Below are 21501 nucleotides of genomic sequence, written 5' to 3' on the forward strand. Positions count from 1 at the left end.
TAGCGGGTTCATTTGGACTTCAATTTGGGTCCAATTGGTCTTATAAACCAAACCCAAACCTTATCATTCAATTAAATTACCTTTATTGAGTTTAAAATAACGTGGAAATTCACATAGATCTATTGACTAAAATAGGATAAAATTATTCTTATTCTAAAGCATGAACTTTGGATTCAGAGTGTTTACGTAAATTATATCCAAATTACTTAAGTACATAGAGTTCGGACTATTTGAGTTGATTTCAAAGTTGATGCAATCTTAATCGGATCCTATCCTATTTTTATTCTTTAAAAATATTTATTTTTATTTTTTTTACAAAGGGTAATATTTATTTTTATTTTTTTTACAAAGGGTAAGTGGTGAAGACATGATTTGAACTTAAAGGCCTTATGATAAACTATAATAATCATTACTAACTAAGCTAATTGACATTTTCAAAAATATTTACATTAGCATTGCATGCATAACACAAAGCAATTTTGGAAGCTCTCGAGTATGCGAAAGGTTTGGGCCTCTTCAATATTTGGGTTAAATCCTCTATAATCTGTTATTATAAAGATTTGGGAACAATACTAGATATTAGGATTAATATGAATATATACTTGATTCTTCTTCAAAAATTAGCATCACAGATTTGATTTCATGATAAGCTTGTAGTAGTTCTGTGTACTGCTGCTCCTCAAGCTGTGTACTTGGACAGGAAAAGCTAATTTGGCAATAACAAGGATCACCGGGAACAAAATTAATAAGACAAATGTGCTGAAGATTTCTCACAACTAATTATCAATCTTTCATGCACGTAATCATCATACAAAGATCAGCTTTCTGTTCTTTGCTAGCAAACATGACTTGTGTTTAGGCCAAGAAGCATTTGATGTGCCATTGTGAATCTTCCAGGCTTCCAAGAAGGCTCTTAGGTCGATGAGCTTCGCATTTGAGCCGATGCAACAGTTTGCATGAACGGTGATCACTTTTCTGAAGTCCTTGCTTTTCTGGCAGAACCCGCTGAAGTAATCGGTGTCTAAGTACCTCACTTTCATGTCCAGTTGTTCAAAGACACCTTCAAAGTTCATCTTAAGCAATACATCCTGATCTTTCATGCCTGATGAACTGTTCATCGCACCATACCACCGATTGAACAAAGCTATAGTCCTGCTGTTGGATGAAATAAAATAAAATCCGGTGTTGATTAAGTTGGAGGTAGCGTCGAATGGCTGACCGTTGTAATTGTCACAACTTATCTGCAGGTCCTCTCCACCATTCAATCTTGTTAATGGGTTCCTTAGCCAGAGTATATCCATGTCCTGATAATGATAACAAGCAAGAAAAGTTATATAATTACACATTATTATTAACACTTGTTTCCATAATACAGGGGCTCAGCTGAAATCTTCTTCTTTATGGTAAGAGCATGTACATTAAATTAACAAATAGGTTTCCCAACTCTTGTTCAATCTTTACTCAGTTTCGTTTGAAAAGTGAAGTCCACTATGACTGAGACATAGGTAATAACAAAATTAAGCAGCATTATATGATAAATTATCACTTTGTCCTTCTTTCCTGGACTAGCATGAAGATCTGAACAAAGGACTAAAATTACCAGATGAATAATAAGTTCAAAAGAGTCATAATCCTATTGAAAAATGTAAGAAGGGATCAGAAATGTCAGTCTTATGCTTCTGCAGAGTTCTTCAAAGATGCTTTAATGGAAGTTGTCCTAATCTGTGCCTCTTCTATTTCTTGCAGTGTTCATGCTACCTATGTACTTAGATCTCTTTGTTAGTATCTATTGAAATTACTTTTAACTAAAACAAAATTACTAGCTAGTATCTATTGAAATTGTTAAAACAAACAAAGAAAGAAGTTATAAATGATAGAAGACATTTTCTGTCATGTCTAGTAATACTTGTTTCTTGTATTATCAAAATTTCATATGAGAGATGCTAATTTCTATCATGACAGGAAGAAAATTTTAGTGGCTACTTTACTAGAAATTTATTGAAATGAAGCCAATTTTATTGACTCAAGGCTGCATTTTGTGGTGATATTTGGTTTGTGCTCAACATGGGCATGTTGAATGAAATCTAAATAAATCATATCAACAGTCATTTAAATTATGTATGAGTACAATTGGCTTTTAGGCACCACAAGTTATATATTGCAATACCACTAGTCTTACCGTGAAGATGAAGCTATATCCACGCCTCAGGACTTCTCTAAGGAATTGAGTTCTTCTCCACATCATCTTGATAAAGTTACCAGACATGTAAAAGGCCTCCTTGGAGAAACTAACATCCTCAGAGACAAGATGATAGCAGTGAAGTTGTAATGCTTTACATCGATTGAAGGCCAGTTCATCAACTGCTACGAGGAGGAGGTAATTGATCAAGAACTCAGTGTTTTCCCCTTGGTGCAAGCTCAGCAGGAAGAGATCCAACATGCCATTTTCACCAATGTATGCTTTATTTAAAATGGCAATTATTAGTGTCTTATTCTTCATCGAAGTTCCCTCCAAGGCGATGCCCAATTCATCTCGTTCGACACTTTTTCTCTGTCCACACACAACATTGCATAAATGCATGATCTCCAATGAAATAATTAAGGTATTCCTTTTTTTTTTGGTCCTGTTCGTATGTGTATGAATTTGTCAAGCTAGTATGTGAGAACCAGAAAACCAAGTTGGTTATCTCACTACGGCATTTGGATCCTAAATCGAATCATGACAGATTTTTAGATTGCAGATCTGAAAAAGAATCATCAACGAGTATTGAAGCACCATAATAAAACATGTACATGCCTCTGATATAAATTTGTCAATGGCTAAAAATTGAAATTCTCTTTCTACATTAAATTTTAAAGGTTAAACTAGAAAGGGTGTCTTTGTTTCATAGCATGCATGAACTTTAAAAAGGTTCAGATTGAGAGAACGATTATCAATCACAAGCACTACTGATATCTATGCAGTATATAAACAGCAATTACATCATTCTTAGAGGCTATAAAATCGCTATATTGTAGAATGTCTGTCTCATGTAGCAGACTATGTGAAATAAAAAGTAATTAACACTGCAAAAGAAATTGCTTTAGAGTAAGCTTCTACATCATGATCTGCACAGTAGATAGAGTGATGATAGTAAATTTGTAAGTGTTGTACAGATTTGTCGGTTAAGAAAATCAAGAGAATAAAATTTTACATAAAAGAAATGCATCACAAAAATTATATATAAATGGTGCAATCAGATAAGTCTTTTTAAGACCTTGGAACTATCAATAGCACCACTGAATTCTTTGTTCGAAGTGGATCACTAACAAAGGAAAATTACAGTGATAGATTTTAAGTATAATTTTAAGTAAGAAATTTAACCCAGCAATTAGCAGTGTGGTTAAGTCATTAACTCATACAGAAGTTTTTACAGAATGCAATTAAAATCAGTTCGATGATGTTATTAACCGGCCGCAGGCAGTGTCAATTTTTATGCCACCAATAATCCAATCACTAGCATAGGTAAATCAACATTTCAAACATTTGTATTTTGACACCACCATACAAAAATTTTATGATGTAGAAAAACGAGCACAAATGCATTAATTGACTATTATGTAAGAATTTTGAAAAACCAATAAAAGTTATGTCTTGTGAGATGAACTTTGCTGACAAACTATCCCTTTCTTTCTGAGAATCTTTTATCAGGCCTCAATTGGGAATGGTTCTCAACCTTCTAAGTCAAACCTGTTCCCAAATACAAGTGGAAAATTGACAAACAAGGGTTCTTGATGTGATTCGATATTCCAGTTTTCTCAATTTACAAGTGGAACTTTGCTGACAAACTATTCCTTTCTTTCTGAGAATCTTTTATCAGGCCTCAATTGGGAATGGTTCTCAACCTTCTAAGTCGAACCTGTTCCCAAATACAAGTGGAAAATTGAAAAACAAGGGTTCTTGATGCGATTCGATATTCCAGTTTTCTCAATTTACAAAGCACAACCCTATATGTGTAACTTGTTAGATGGGTTAAGTTAAAGTTTGGATTCATCAAAATGGCATATCAAAGCTCAAAATTCATCATTCTCTTTTATGAGACATAAGATGGTAAGAGGATATATGACATATAAAATGTCCATAATTTATTTGTTTAATTAAGCATTTGGATTAGATTGGTGTCTTATACTAAGACTGTTGAATTGACCAACTCAGACACTTGATAAAGCTAATTGAAGAGCTCTAACTAATGCCAAAGAGAATGGCAACTGTTCCCTCCTAAGTGGAAGCTAGTTAAAGTAGAGAAACACTGAACCATCTTTCCCCCAAAACAATCACTTAAGTCACCTCTTGCCACCAACCTACCTACCTACCCACCTCCTGTTCCCTGTTCTTTTTGTAACTAGCCCCACCTCATGTTCCAACACCTCAAGTGCCTAGGCCCCCCCCAACAGAGTGCAATTCCAGCTCTGCCCTGTCTTCTATCACTTTAGAGTCACCCTACAGAAAGAGTTGCAACAAATGCCTAACTAGGTTGTGGGGGGGGGGGGGGAGACAATCTACGGCTGTAAAGATGACATCAACAATGTTCTTTGCGATAGAGGTAAATTTGGGGGGAAGGAAAAGAAGAGAACCAAATGGGCCTGTCAATCTACATTGCTCGCACAAGTCTGTACTTTTACTGCGCTCTCGTTTGGCTGCCGACATCAAGGGACTCATCCTTCCTCAATCGTTCGCCGTCATGTGGATTCTTGAGCTAATTTCATGTATTGCTTCCCACAATCCTACGGCATTACATATTACAAGGCAAAGGAGATGAGTGCAGGAGCAAAGGAGATCACTTTAAGCAAGCGTACCGCATCGAATGGGTGTTGGAGAACGGGGAACGCCGTCGACGAGAACAGCTCGGGTGGCCCCGGGCAGGCGTAGATGAGCAGCGAGAGCAGAAGCAGAGAGCAGGCCGTGATACCCGTCCTGCGGCCGACGACGACGGCCTTGGATGACTCGCGAGCAGAGGCTGCTCCACTGGTTGCCAGATCCATGGGGGGGACCTGAGCCGACCAGATGTGCCGCCTGTTCTTCTCTGAGTACTGCGACGAAGGCAGCAGCAGCATCGCCCGATGTGGTGTGGGAAGCGGCGGTGCCTTTTATGAAGCAAGTGCAGAGTTGCAGAGTGCAGAGTGTGAGCAGCGAGCACTCCGTGGTGGGACCGGAAAGATACATAAAGAAAGTAGAGACGGTGTGAGAGACCGGGCGGTGGGGGGAGCAGTTTGCCTAATTTCGTGTACTTTGTTTCACCACAAAAGAGGATCAATCAATCACGAGAAACCATGTGTAAATTTATGATGATTGTTGGGCAAATTTAATGGAAGATAATAAAAAAAAACTCTCTTTATAAAATAATCATATTTTAGATTTTTTATGAATTATATCTCTTTTGAATTTTTAAATAATATCCTTAATTAAAAATAAAATTATCCCTCAAAAAAAATTTATAAGTTTTGCCTTCCACAATAAAATATTATAAAATAAACTTAAAATTTTTATAAATAAGTCAAATAAAAATATGTTAAAAATTATTTGATGTATCATATTATGATTCGAATAGGTATTTATAATAGTTTAAGGATAATATACCCAAATAGAATTAAAATTTTAACTTGTTATAATATTTTGATCACCATACTAAAACATTATAAAACTTACTCGAAAATACTTTAAATGATCCAAAACGATACAAATACGAACCTTAATATAGAAGAAATGATAATATAACAAAAAAGATACATTTATACTTTTTTTAGTACTTAGATAAAAATACTATAAATTAGTTAAATAAAATATTATAACAGTTTAAAATGAGTAAAAAATAAGCAAAAAATTAATTGAATTTTTTTAGATATTTTTTAAATTAGGAGCACTATCCAAAACAAAAACAAAACAGGTGGTAATGGTTAGAAAATATCGAAATTATGGATATTTTCTAAGGAAATCATCCACTAAAAATTTAGTATGAAATAAATTTATAACAAGAAAAAAAATCTAAAAATTAAATATTAATCATTTTAAAATACTTTATATGTTTCAATTTCATTAAGGATGACATAAGAAACACTCAAGTTTATAAGATTATGTTTTGAGTATTTTATGGAGTAGTGCAGAGTGTGAGCATGCGAGCACTGAGTGGTGGGACCGGAAAGATATGTAAAGAAAGTAGAGAGAGAGAGAGAGTGGGGGTTGGGGGGAGTAGTTTGCCTAATTTTGTGGAGTTGTTCACCACAAAGAGGATCAATCATGGAAAACCATGTGTAAATTTATGATCAATGATTATTGAGCAAATTACAAGGAGGATAAAAAAAAAAGCTCTCTCTCTAGAAAACAATCTTTTTTTATTTTTATTTTTTTTTTATAAAAAATACATCTCTTTTGATTTTTAAAAATTAATTTAATTAAAAAAACTCAAATAATCTCTTAAAATTGATTATAGTGTTTTGACTATCACAATAAAAAAAACACTTAAAACTTACTTAAATATAAGTTGAATAAAAATATATTAAAAATCATTTTATATATGATTCAAATAAATATTTATAATAGTTTAATAATAACATCACTCAAATAGAAATTAAAAAATAACTTATTATAGTGTTTTAACCACCATAATAAAATACTATAAAATCTACTCGAAAATATTATAAATGATTCAAATGAAATTTTAGCCTTAATCAAATCAACTATGAACCTAAAATATGGAATCGTAATGAACATGTAAAAAAGGAGTGAAAAAAAATTAGTGAAAATTTTTAAGAGTATTTTGGAATTCTTTTAAATTACGAGCACTATCTGAAAATACCCAAAATGTTAGTATTTTACTATTTTCTAGAAAAAAATATATCCTTTAGAAATTTAGTATGAAATCGGATTATACTTTAACGAGAATCTCATACATTAAATATATTTTTTATCATGATAAAAAACATAGGGGAAGGAATTAATACTTCAATCAATCAAAATATTATGTCATTCATTGTCTCACAAATATTTGTATTGTTAATCAATAAATAAAATTAACAATAAATTTACATCATTATTAATCATTTTATTATTATTATTATTATTATTATTATTATTATTATTATTATATATTGCTGTTCTAAAACCTTAAACTTGATCGAGATTTGTGAGAAAACTGGTGACGAATGGCTGAAATATTGATTTAAAGAGAGTGAATGCGCGATGTGACATTTCATATGGGTGATATGAATGCAACATGCGAGAGTCCGATCTCATATGACCTGCATACAACCAAACGTACATAATAACTCGTCGGCAACCAAACCCATGATGATGTTGACCTGATGTTGAACTCCTTGAGTCAACACATTAAGCTATAAAATGTGTGGTTTTGACCTATAAAATGGACAACCTCTATATTGATTCCAATAATTGCCTTTTAGGATCCATGATTGTATAATCATTCCAAATTTTGGAGCCCAAAGCCACCTTAATGAGATGACCTAACTCAAGCACTGACCAAATAAATAAGTTGTTGAACACCAAAAAAATTAAATGGCAATAACATTGGAAGCAACTCTAATGAAGAACAAGACTGATGATGCTATGATGTTTTTTACTCGAGTGAAATGTTGTAGTAGGAGCATTGATAATGTGGGTTGTCTAAACTTAGAAAAATAAATATTTAAAAATAATTGATACAAAATAAATCTAATCTGTCATTACTTATCTATATTAATGAAAAAAGTTTTTTTTTTTATCATGAGAGAATAAATTATAAACTACATTAAGTTCATAAAATATTTTTTAACATAAGCTCCAAAGAATTTTTCTGATATATATACTAAAAAGAACCCTCATAAACACTCGAGTTTTTCCTACATCATCCTTAATAAAAAATCTAAAATATATAAGGTATTTATGAAATCATTAACTTTTATTTTTTATTTTTTTCTCTTGATATAATTTTTTCATACTTCAAATTTGTTATCCTCCATGTAATTTGATTTCAAAATTCTAAGCTGAGAAATCATTAATATATATATATATATATATATATATATATCAATGACATGTACACAAATGGAGGATGTTAACATTTAGTGCATATATGCTATATATTGAATTTTGTATGTTTTTCTATTTATAAGTAATTTTATTTTATATATTTTTAATTATACATAATTTTATAAGATTAATTATATATTATCCTATGTAATTAATTATTTTTAACATTCCTTCTACTTTCAAAAATTACATTGGGATCTTTATACGAAATTAAAACATTTAACCTCATTTCTCCTTAGGTCGTTGATTTCGTTAACGGAAATACTGCACGTGCTTAATAGTAAACCGAAGTGAGGTAGAATCTACATGTGCTTAATGGTAAACCTTGCTATCATAAACGGTCATCGCGCACCTGCAACAGCTTGAACCATTTGTCGCTTTTGCATACTTGTACATATGTTTGGTAGTATTTTTTCCCTTAGTTTTATGTGTTTTTTACTTGTAAAAATGTAAGCTCAAATAAGTTGCAGCTCTACAATTGACCGCTCGTTGTGCTAGGTAAAATTGTCCCAAAATAATTTCGTTTTCACGTGCCACAATCTATTTTCTACAAACTACAACTACACGTGAAACGTCAATCATCTCAACATCTCGGATCCCCCCGGGTGGCATTAGGGAGGATGAGGCTTCGTAATAGTATCGAGCGTTGAATACTCTTCATAATTTCGTACGTTAACTTGATGGGAACTTGCCTTCATGTCTGACACCTAGTAACCAGTTGTTTGTGGACTTACAACTGTTCGTTCAACCTTCTAAAGTTATTGTTTCCTTATTTCTCTCTTTTATCTCTTGCACTAAAGGTGCTTATTGAATTATTTGTAAAGCTTTCCTCTTCGTAGGATGTCGGGACTTGTTCGTCGCTCATTTTTAAATTAATCAACTTGTTGTTTTCCAGGTCAATTCGAGACCTTCACGAGGTTGTAACTAAGTTGATCTTTTGTTGATGTATATATCGTAAGAGCGCCTCATTGCGACTTAAGCAACTCTAACTAAGTCCGTGATACTACAGTATTTTCTCAATAGAGTCGACGACACGAAAAGAAATGAGATTAAATATTTCACTTTCATAAATATAGAGATATAAATGTAACTTTTGAAAGTATAAAGAGCCATATATTATCACTAATTACATATGGTAATATATAATTAGTTTTAATTTTATATTTAAAATATAGATGTTTTGGTATTGATATGTATGATGATGATTCCCAAGAGATACACATAGATGTCTTGTACTGAAATCACTTTGTGCCTTTCTTGCATGTGTTTGAAATTACATTGGAATGCTAAACGTTGGAAGGAAGACACAATCAATCATAATTAGAGAACTCAATAGGGAGTAACTAATATAACAAAATTGAAACATACGATATATAGGGAGTAACCTTTGTGGACAGGAGGGGACTGTTTTGGCACAAGATTCCCTAAATTTCTTGTCTACATGTTCATTAATTTTTGGGTCCCAATGTTTCAGTAGTCTAATTATGCGAGTCACAGGCTTTATATGTGCAAGTTTGTGGCCAGTCGAAATTTGTAGGATTGGACTTTCCAAAGGTTTAGGGTTGGAGCAAGTAGTGATGGTAATGTGGCAACATGAGTCCTCCCTTTTGATTCGATATTTCTATCTTCTCTTCGTCCCACCTCCAACTCCAACCAATAAATACAGCGTTATAGTTATTGGTTGATTTTATATACACTGTGGATTTTTTTTTTTGTTGACGACAACCGAAGTCATCATTGATGTCTTTTATTAGATACATTCTCTCATTTGATTGTTTGATATATGCTCTTTAGAGATCAATATAGAGTAAAATAATAATAATAATAATATAATGAATGTGAGGCATAATCGGATGATAAATTTATATTAAAAATTATAATATTTTTATGGCTTTATTATAATTAAATTTATGATTAAATATATTAGAGTAATTATTCATACTTAATAATTTTATAATATAATTATCTTATTATATTAAATTATGATCAAATTATGAGATAATTATATATTACTTCTGTAATTAGTTATTTTTAGTGTCTCGATTCCTATACTTTCAAAAGTTACATTGAGATTCTTATATCTATAAAAGTGAAACATTTAATCTTGTTTCTCCTTACACCGTCCATTCTACTAATGAAAATACAATATGCACTCAGTAGTAAATCGAAATAAAATAGAGTAAATACGTCGATAGTGTGAGGAAAACGAGATTAAATGTTTCACCTTAGTATAAAGATCCCAATATAATTTTTAAAAATATAAAGATCAATATACTAAATATTATTAATTATATAAGATAATATATAATTAACCATAAAAGTATACGAGAATCAATCTATTATTAGATTGGTTAGGGGACTCGAGTAAAATAAAAAACTAGAGAACACGTATATGGAATCATTATTGTGCACGACTGATATTTTAAGATTTGATTTTAAATTATACCTTGATTTAATCTTAAATAAAGAGTGAAAAATTGATGATTATATTAGTAAATTACACTTTAAGCATCTTAGAAGATCACTGACTTGTTGGCCACATTCTTCCCCACTTCCGGTAGAGTTGTCAATCACTTGTTGGCCACATTAATAGTTGCACTATTATGAACTATTTGTGCATTGATTGATCGTTGATAATTGAATGTTCCCTCACGTTTACGTTTCATTCTATGGATGTTAATGATGCAAGGATGCATCTTCTCCGACAACTACTGATGTGTTGTTTGATGAACCTTCAACTCGAGTAGGTGTGGATTTTATGACAAGAGTGTCACCTATTATTTGCATTTTCAAGAGTGTTAGACATGTAGGGGGGGGTTTTAGCATTACAAATTAAATCCTTAATTCAGTGAAAACATCCTCAAGGCTACAATCTTTTAATATTTGTTGTATTTTATATCGTAATAGCTATTTATTTTTCCTTCCTTTGATATGCATATTAGCATGTTTCAAATATGATCTTTGCATGGTTAGGATTGCTATTATCATATTTACACACATAATTCAATTTATTTGTTTTGATTAGGGTCAAGATCCTAAATTAAGACACAAAATTAATTAGAACATCATATGGATCATTATTTGGATACAACACCTATTTAAATAAATATCAAACCCCAAGTAAAACATGGAAAAAAATAAAATCCAACATGTACTCAAATATCATGTATATCATAAATTTAATATATACTGACCTACAAGGATGGATCAATTAGATTTATTTATTTATTTAAGGTGAAAAATGCTTCCTATCTATCTAAATTAAACATTATACCCAAGAAAAAACCACTCAACATATAATATAAAATAATTTGCGCTTCTAAATACGTATATTTAATGGTTTGAGAATAAGAACACGAAAAAAAATAATTTAATTTATAATATTTTTAAATCAGATATAGTATTTTTACCACCTATAAAAAAAATCATAACTAATGAACAAAGACTAAAAATACAATATAAATTAATCTATCATCGACATATTCTATCATGGACTTCCGAAAGATTCATAAAATTTTTTTTTTAAAGGTATTAATGAGAAAGACAAAACAATCAAAAAGACCCAAAGCAGAGATTCTTTTCTAAAAATTTACCCTTCAAATATCATATAATAATAATAATAATAACAAATTTATTATCTACCGACTACAAGGATGGAACAATTATATTCTCTAATCAAAGTGAAGATGCTTCCTATCTAAACTATGATTAGATTCATAAAAGAGATGTTATGGAAAAGCACACATACAAGGCATGAAGTAGTGAAGCCATCATCACTATCTAATCAATTCTTAGATGCTTTCAAAGTCCAGAAATCAATCAAAGGGATACAGCTTTGATTTAACAGCATGACCAATCTAACTTGTAGAACCTCCCAAATGTCTAAACTTGATGTTATCTCACAAGATATAATATAGAAAGGCAAATGTGTGCTTGTCCATTTCCATCTGAAAGGTACAATAGATGGAACAACTCACATTGACTATTTAATGTTGATAGAGATCAGTTTCAAGAGAGATTCTTAAGATTTTCTAGAAATAGGACTATTTTTTTATTTTTATTTTTATTTTTCAAGGATATTGTAATGGAAACAAATGCAGAAATATTGGTTCAGATTCTTAATAAAAGTAGTTTTTTTTTTCTGTCTAATTTTTGTTGGATATATATTTTTTATATTTATAAGGTGAGAAATATCATTATTGAATGTTGTATTAAATTGTTAAATTAATATATATCTTTTTATTTTTTAAAATTAATTATAATAGTAAAAAAAATATAACTCTATTTTGATTTTCTTGAGCTCTTTTTAGGAAATATAAAAATGAGAAGAATATAATTGAAAGAAGGAAAAAATAATAATTTTTTTATTAAAAGGAAAAAAAAATGGCCCAATTTTTTATTCCCAACCCCCCATCCCTAAAAATAAAACTCTCCACCCATCTCTCTCTCTTTCTCTCTCTCTCTCTCTCTCTTCCCCACCCCCACCCTTCTCACACCAACAGAAATCAAGCAACCGCCTCTCAAGTCTCACCATTCCCTCTCTTCCTCCCTCCTACAGAGAAGGAGAGCCTACTTATAATAAGAACGAGGGAAGCAGCAAAGGGATTATTATATATCAATTGAGGGAAAGAGAAGCATAAGGAAATAGTTGTGGATTTTGCTCGCTGAGAAGACAAAGGAAGTATAGAGGGAGAGGGAGAGGGAGAGAGAGAGAGAGAGAGAGAGATTAAAGAGTGGCAGTCGCCTGTGATGATGAAGAAGAAAGAGCAGTAGCAGCAGGAGCGGCCGCAGCCTTGTCGGTGTTATTGGTAAATGCTGCATCACAAGAAGAAGGACGACGGAGAGGAAAGCAGCTTGTTTGCTCTCTCCGATTCCACCCCCGTCGCTTCTTCCCCTCCTCTTCTCCCCCTCTTCCACCCTCCCCGGATCCTCCAAATCCCCCCTTCCGACGATAACCCCAGCCCTAATGCCCACCTCCTCCACCACCTTGCCCTCTCCACCCCCCACAAACGCCCCTCCTTGACCCCGTCCCCCTCCCCTTCCCCCACCGTCGCAACCGCTGCCCCCTCCTTCGCATCCGCCACCGTCGGGCCCCGGCGCTCACGCTTCTCTGCCGCCTCCACCGGTTCCGCTCTCTGCCAGATCCTTCGCCGCTTCCACCTCCGCCTCCGCCTTTTTCTCCTCCTCTCCTTCCCCTCCCTCTACCTCCTCTTTTCCTCTTCCTCCGCCTCCTCCTCTTCCTTCTCCTCCTCTGACATCACCCGCGGCCGCTCCTTCCTCCTTGACTTCTTCTCCGCTCTCGCCTTCTCCTCCGTCCTCCTGCTTCTCCTCTTCTCACTCCACGACCACGCCCTCCCCCTCCCCTCCCTTCGCCTCCTCCTCTCCCGTTCCTCCGCCCTCCTCCTCCCCCGCCACCACCACCCACGCCCTCCCCCCGTCCTCTGGTCCATCGGCGACTCCTCCGCTGGCAAGCCCGGGGCCAACCGCGGCCCCACCTCAGGGTATGCCGTCCAGGCTTATAGCAATGGGGATGTCTACGAGGGCGAGTTCCACAAGGGCAAGTGCGCCGGGAGCGGGGTGTACCACTATTACATGAGCGGGAGGTATGAGGGCGACTGGGTTGACGATAAGTACGATGGGTATGGTGTGGAAACCTGGGCTCGGGGCAGCCGCTACCGTGGCCAGTATAGGCATGGACTTCGCCATGGGGTTGGGGTGTATCGGTTCTACACGGGTGATGTCTTTGCTGGGGAGTGGTCCAATGGGCAGAGCCATGGGCGTGGAATGCACACCTGCGAAGATGGGAGCCGATATGTAGGCGAATTTAAATGGGGAGTCAAGCATGGGTTTGGCCATTACCATTTCAGGTAACAGAGGCACATTCTCTTTCTATAATTCCTTTTTCTTTATCATCAATGTTTCCTGCTATTACTGAGAAAAGCATTCCTGATGGAGATGGGATGAATTATGTATTATTATTAATTTTGGTGTTACTAGATGCTAGGTGTTTCTAGGATTATTATTAATTTTGGTGTTATTATTATTAGTTTTGTTGTATCTAGGATTATTCAGTAATAATACTGACTTCATAAGACCAAGTAGGTGTTTCTGAATATACTGGTTCGGAACATTAACTTATTTGCACGATGCTATGTCTCTTTTTGGTTGTTATTATCATTTCTTCTATGAGTCAGTAGGGTTTCTTTTTCTGTGTGTTTGTGTGGATCTTATTTTGTTGCTCATGTTATTATGTGATTGCCAATCGTTACATTTGACAATTGATTATTGCACTTTGATTGCTCATATTATTATTATCATTGTTGGTTCTGCATGAATTGATTATGATGTCATTTTGTAATATGTTATTGTCTTGTTGGTCAATTTGGTTTTGAACATTGCCAGCAATCAAGTGAATCTTTTTGCTGATGTCGAAGTAATATCATCAACCTGCCTATTTCTTGACCATATTTGTCACATAACCTGCTTATTTTATAACTCCAGGCTTTCCTTTGGAATGGAAATAGTTTAATAATGGAGTGACTGTTGTTGGTGGATTAATATAGCCATGTGGTTTTATTATATAATCTTATACATAAAGAACAATCTTTTACTATTTTGTCACAAAACCACCCTTATGTACTATTTGTTTCAGAAATTAAGATACAAGTCTGATAGTAGTATCGGCATCTCTGTGTGTGCAGTGGATTCATTTAGCTAGCGCAAAATGCAGTAAATAATTGATCTTATTGTGTTCTGAAGGTTTATTTGGATATCCCCCTTTGCTTGGTTGGACGAATAGAACCTTAGGAAAGTGATTGCAATGTTGAAAGCATGAGTTTCAAATTTTGGATTTACAGTCTTAAGGCTTTACTTTTTTCTGCAACATTGATCTTGATGCCACAAACAAAGCTGGCGTTAGACTTTGTCAAATTGGAGTGAGATGATGGAGGCAATTCTCACGTGTGGCAAAAGAAAGTTGCAACTTCTTCGTCAAGTGCTCTAAGTTCTTTCTGCTTTTTACACTACAACCTGAAGAGAATGAGGATGAAATAGGGACCCACACTCTTGTAAGACAGAACTGAGATAATGATGACTACACATGCAGAGGTCGTATTTTGAATGAAATGTTGGATGTTTTCCTTTTATACCTACCAAAATGTACTTCCTGTTAAGGGGTCATTGGAGATTGGAGATAAGATACATGGTGGAAGATGCAACCAGGCAAAATTTTCTTTTACTCAACTCAATAATTATTAAATGGTAAATACCAGCTTACAAAATTGGGTGGAATTGAATTCCTTGATCTGGAGTTCTTTTGCGGAGGAATTCCATATGTAGGATCAAGACAAGAAAATTACACAATTTATCAAAGTTAATGTGGCGGAGGAAGATTTGCTTGGCAATTCTTCAAAGCAGCGAACTTGAATTCCATCAACCTGCAAATGCCCATAAAAAACAAGAATAAGAAAGATGTATGTCTCCACTATGGAGACTAGGACACCACAAGGCTGAATTTTGTCTCCTAAAGAGGGAGAAGGAATTACACAAGAGATATTTTTCATGATTTCCGAACTAAATATGGTTGAGGATGATATTTCTTGGTTGATTTATTTGGGTGTAACTAAACATATGTGCTAATATACGAGTTTCTTGAAGACTTTTGAGTCAATTGAAGATTGTAGTATGCTGTATATGTTTGTGCAAATAAAATAATGTAAAAGAAATATAAGGATAAAGATTGACAAAATTATAGGATTTGATAGTCTCTTTTAGGTTATGTTAAGTACTTGGGAGATCAAGAAGTGATTTGGCTATCTAGTTTATTTAATACAAAATTCAAAACTAAGAAGATGTTTGATCATTGGAGGGTTTGAACTTTTGCTATGAAACTCTTATGGGATGATTATAATTTATTCACCCTCTGTACCAGGAATATCAACCAGACAAGATATTTGCTTATTAAGACAATTAAGAAGGAAGGAAAAGTAGAAAGACCTTGCACATAATATGTATTGTTTTAAAGTAGCATATGGTGGGGTTCTTAAAGATATCATCTGGTGTTTTAGAGAAGAAAAAGCTTTTAGTAGATATACAGATACAATCAAAGATTGTATGATAAATTGTCTTACAAAGTATGTAGGATGTGAGTAAAGCAAGATCCTGAACAGGAGGAGATCAACAATATATATTAATCTCCCAGGTCTAAATATACAACTGCTTCCATAACTAGAACTCTAGTCTCACAGGTCGCAAAAGGGCAAATCTCTACCATTGTACCAAGGTCCAACCTCGAAAAAATAATTTAAATAAGGAGCACAGTATTAATCTAAAATAATTCAAGAAATAAATCTTCTTATGAATTGTTACTTGAACGATAGATGAGCTGCCTCCGAAGCATCATTGTTGAAGTCCATGTTATTGGAAATTTGTTTATACTCCATTTGTATATTGAAAACCCGGAGGGTTGTGTAAAACAAAAGTAGACACTAGAGTAAGGGTCCCACAGATGGAGCAACCTATACCTGGTAGTGGTAAGTGTAGCTCAAGGAGAGCATCCGTCATTAGAATGGTTTATATATATATATATGTAAAATGTAAGTGATGACAAAGTTCAAGTCTTGAATATCCAAGCCATTTTCCTTCTTACCACTTGTAGCTTTATGGGGACCTTGATCATCCTTAGAACTGAAACAAAGAAATGTGCTCTGTTTGGTGATTTGGTCCAAGGTTTCATTAGAGTCTCGGACATTGTAGAATGGTTAGAAATGGACATGACGATCAAATTAATAAGGGTATCCTACCCTGTTCGGATTAGATATCCTGTTGCCAACCTTGCAACCTATTGTGAATTTATTAACAAGGGATGCTGATCCTTAACAAATAACTGGTTGATAATTTATTACAAGAAAGGGAATTTGGTCTCTTTTTTTCTTGGAGTGTCACCACTCACCATAGACATGCTTGCATGAACATGGTAAATTACATGAGAAATATGTAAACAAACTTAGAGTAATTAATAGGTGACTAGTTAAAGAGCCATAAACACCAAAATTTCATGACATTTCAACAAGATGTGTTTGTTAGCTTTAATTGTTATCAATCATCAGCAAATAAAAGGTGCTGTGGTGCTTTCTTTTTTCTTTAAGCTTAAAAGCATCAAATAGAGATTGATATATAAATTAGCAAATGCATGATTTCCTTATCTTAAACCTTCTTCTTCCTTAGATTAGGTAGAAAGCCTACCATTAGCACGACAAGCATGAGGATCCTGACGATGCACAAGGCTCCTGCTGATGCATGGTCTGGAAAGAGTTAATATACACAAGTTTACCTATGCGATGAGAGAGATTGCTCATCCTAGTACTTGTCTAACCCAAGCACATGTAATTTTGGAATTATAATGGGTTCTGATGCAATAGTGCTGATATAATTGCACCCAACTTAGGCCATATATGATCCACTGAGATCATACGAAAAATCAAATTTCACAAAACAAATTTAATAGCAGTCCAGCAAACCTGATTGTAAGCTTCTTTTGAAATCTGTCTTTATCATAATATAGGCATGTCTACTAGGTATCCTAAAGACAGAGTGTGTGCTCTTGAGCAAGTAGTAGGTTTTCATGCAAATGTCTTCCAAGCACAAGAGGCCGACTGCTTAGAAGAGATCAGGCAGAAATCGAATTTTCTTGTGTTATCGGATAGAGATTTTGCAAGCAAGCATAAAACATTAGTGAAAGATATATTGGATACTAGTCATGGTTGGCCCTAGGATTGGGCTTTAAAGGATATAATCCAGGGTTGAAATAATGGCACTTAATAGTGAAAAAGGATCCATGCGGCTAGATCGAAGCAGTTGAAATAATGGCCACATGCAGCTTTTGGCATTTTGTTCGCGCTTGTTGGACATCTAACTGTTTTAGATGGATTAAGCTGATATAATTTTCACCATTGAATGTAAGATGTTCTCTACCCTCGCAATGCTTGAACCAGTTTGCTCAGTTGCCATAAGCTTAAAAGAGCCACTAATTTAAATCTAACAACTTCCAATGATTTGATCATTGAATGTGCTTTATGATATTTGTAAGCAAAATGCAATGAGACATTGTTTATAAGGTGCATCAGAATTATTGTTATATCTTTGGCATGCTACAGTATTCACAAATCATGAATTTTCTTCCATGTACGAAGGAATGGAGACACCTATGCTGGTGAGTACTTTGCAGACAAGATGCATGGATTTGGGGTGTATCGTTTTGCAAATGGGCATCGATATGAGGGATCATGGCATGAGGGAAAGAGGCAAGGTTTGGGAATGTACACATTCAGAAATGGGGAGACACAGTCAGGTCACTGGCAAAATGGTCTGCTAGAAACTTTGAGCACCCAGAGCACCAATCCTGGATCACCAATTGCCGTTAACCATTCTAAAGTACTAAACGCAGTTCAGGTAATGGTTTTCTTTTTTCCATTTGATGCACCAATTAAAAATGATGCAAAATTTTTGTGTTTGTTAGTAGTAATATCCTATGGATAGATGTTTGATGTAGATCAACATGATAGTTCACTTTTTATCTTCAGGAAGCACGAAGAGCAGCTGAGACAGCTTATGATGCACCAAAGGTTGATGACAGGGTGAACAAATCGGTATCAGCAGCAAATAAAGCAGCTAATGCAGCTAGAGTTGCTGCAGTGAAAGCTGTTCAGAAGCAGATTCCTAGTAACAACGGTGATATTCCAATCGCGATCGTCTAAGATGCTTTTTCTTTCGTGGTAGCAGGGTAGCCAACTTGTGAACGAGGATGACCGTAAGTTACTAGTTAGCATGTTTAAGATGGAGAAAGAAATGGGCATCCAAGAGAGTCCCCAGCATTCTTGCAGCATGTTATATTTTTTTTTCTTTTTATCTTGTCCCCCTTTTTTCCCGACATCCTACATTCTACTTTGAGCTGCTTCCCCTCACCTGAAGGAGGAAAAGTGATGGGAATCAGTAGGTTTGTTTTTCTTTTTCATCCTTTTTTTTTTGTTTCATTTAATGTGCATATAATGAGTGTTTATGCTCAGAACGGTGTCATCAGATCTATCTTCGTGGTCCTGTGTGGAGTTTTCGTGAGCACAAACTTTATGTGTGAAACGGTGGCTACTGGTCGGTCGTATGAAATAGCAGATGTTGAAACCAAGTCTTCAAATTATTATGAGCTCACTTAACGTAGATATATATATATATATATATATATATATATATATATATATATATATATATATATATATATACATATATAAGGAAATTGATTTTGTTATTTATTAATTACTTTTTTATTTTTCTCATTCTTTCTTTCTCTCTCTCTCTCTCTCTCTCTCTCTTCCGTTTGTTTATCTTTTTCTTACCATTTCTCTCTCTCCTTGGAGGGGGTGGTTGGGGAGACCTCACGAGAAAAGAAAAAAAAATCATTTAATGAGATTCAAAGTGAGGGAATGAGGAAAAGAAAAATGATAGGAGAGTGATTTAAGATACATTTGTTATTAAAAAAAGTATGGATGCTTTATGGCAAAAAAATAATAATAATTTTGAGGTGGGAAAAAGATAAAAACACCAAGCAATCGTTGGAATTATGAATGTTTTACGAAAAATGAAAAATAATACTGAGGTCTTGCATAAGTAAAAGATAAAAACAAAAGTTAATCTACGAACTCGTGCCGACAAAGACCAGAATATTGAGAAAAAGAATATTACGTGCACGATGGAATGCCAGGATGTCAGTATCCGGATACGGATACGGATACGGATCCCCGAACAACAAGTTGCATGCAAGAAGAGTCCAAATAAGCTATAGAGGAGTAAGCGCGTCTTTTTGAGGGGGCACGTCACGCGATCTACCCCTCTGACAACGAAGAGTGCCAAATGTTGACTCCGATCAAGTCAACCCAGGCAGGATGCCTCTTTCTGATCCCATCCAATCGTCTAGTAGTGTCGTCCTCGTCATAGATTCTTATCCGATCTGTCCACCCCACCCCACCCATGGAAGTCTTCTGTCGTCGTGGTTCTCCTGGATTCTTGCAGGCGGAAACGTAGAATCATCTTCCGAGGCACCGAAAAGTTCCAGGCCTTGGATCTGACCTTGCAAAAAAAAATAGAAGATAAGAATAATTACTAAAGAAGTTTTATTGAAGAAGTGAAGAAGTTTTATCGAAGAAATGAAGAATGCTTCAATACATTAACATGTTCCCTCTCATATTTATACAGATTAGGAGAAAAAAAAATTTTCAATAGAATAAATAATTTTTCTCAACAGAATAAAGAGATTTCCTCATATAGTTGAGGAAATCTTATCTTCTATCATGCCCCCGTAAGATGATGCTCCTGATAAGGATACCAATCAGGGATCGATGCAAAGAATGATTTACAAGCGAGAGACTTCGTGAGTAGGGCAAGAGCATATCGTTGCTATTGTTGCGATTGCTATTGCTGTGAGGGCACAGGCGTTCTCCTTAAGTCCGCACTTCGTTCTCCTTAAGTCCACCGACTGTTGGCAGATCGGCGAAGGCAGCGAAGGCTACCGCGGTGAGGAAGATGAGGATTGGCCGTGGAGCCTCTTAAGAATGTTGCTGCAGCGGCATTGGTCGCTGGCCGAAGACAAGGGCGAAGCTTCGCTTTTCTCAACGACGTTGGTCGTTGGTCAAAGCAGCGAAGGCTACCGCGGTGAGGAAGATGAGGATTGGCCGTGGAGCCTCTTAAGAATGTTGCTGCAGCGGCATTGGTCGCTGGCCGAAGAGAAGGGCGAAGCTTCGCTTTTCTCAACGACGTTGGTCATTGGTCAAAGGTAAGAGCGAAACTTCGCTTTTCTCACTACTCTGATACCATGAAAAAAAGAATAGAAGATAAGAACAATTACCGAAGAAGTTTTATCGTTTGACCTTTGAGAAGCATATGTGGCACATGAGAGAGAGAGAGAGAGAGAGAGAGAGCCTTTTATATACAATTAAGCTCAGATCTGAAAATTCTTGGCATTGTTAGGGTTTTTATATATGACGACATTGAAGAATTTGTATTGTTTCTAATGCAAAACAATTTTAGACAACAAAGACTTATTTTGGTTATTAAACAATTATGCACCGTCTTGTTCTGGTAATCATATAAAACACATTACTTTTCCTACTTAAAAGGAAGGAGCATTTGGATTATCTTGATTGATTCTACAGTCATAGCATAAAACAATGGATGTTATATATGTGTTGGCTTGCAACGTCTTGCATGGTGTTTGTATGTATCCATAACGTATAGACCGTCACATGAACAGCATGTGGCCAACATGTGAATAATATATATCGGTCCCGCTCTACGAAAAATCCTCTCCCACATTTATCCTCCTATAAACAACATGCAGCTATAGATTCCATACCTGCACAGCATATTAAACGAGCTTATCGATTCCCAGTCTC

The 21501-nt window shown here is 35.0% G+C and overlaps 2 protein-coding genes across 2 annotated transcripts; one reads left to right on the forward strand and one right to left on the reverse strand.

The window, feature by feature from the left end:
- Positions 1–699: 699 nt before the first annotated feature.
- Positions 700–5162, reverse strand: LOC135610842 (uncharacterized protein At1g28695-like). The gene is made up of 3 exons (XM_065105825.1): positions 4837–5162; positions 2180–2551; positions 700–1304 (listed from the first exon to the last, which is right to left on the reverse strand). Exons 1-3 carry the CDS (start codon positions 5092–5094, stop codon positions 807–809), a joined length of 1128 nt encoding a protein of 375 aa, XP_064961897.1. The 5' UTR covers positions 5095–5162; the 3' UTR covers positions 700–806.
- Positions 5163–12541: 7379 nt separating this feature from the next.
- On the forward strand, positions 12542–19253 carry LOC135610843 (uncharacterized). The gene is made up of 3 exons (XM_065105826.1): positions 12542–13929; positions 18253–18511; positions 18643–19253. Exons 1-3 carry the CDS (start codon positions 12875–12877, stop codon positions 18814–18816), a joined length of 1488 nt encoding a protein of 495 aa, XP_064961898.1. The 5' UTR covers positions 12542–12874; the 3' UTR covers positions 18817–19253.
- The last annotated feature ends 2248 nt before the right edge of the window (positions 19254–21501 follow it).

Source organism: Musa acuminata, chromosome BXJ2-4 (genome assembly GCF_036884655.1).
Source record: "Musa acuminata AAA Group cultivar baxijiao chromosome BXJ2-4, Cavendish_Baxijiao_AAA, whole genome shotgun sequence".
NCBI classification, from domain to species: Eukaryota; Viridiplantae; Streptophyta; class Magnoliopsida; order Zingiberales; family Musaceae; genus Musa; species Musa acuminata.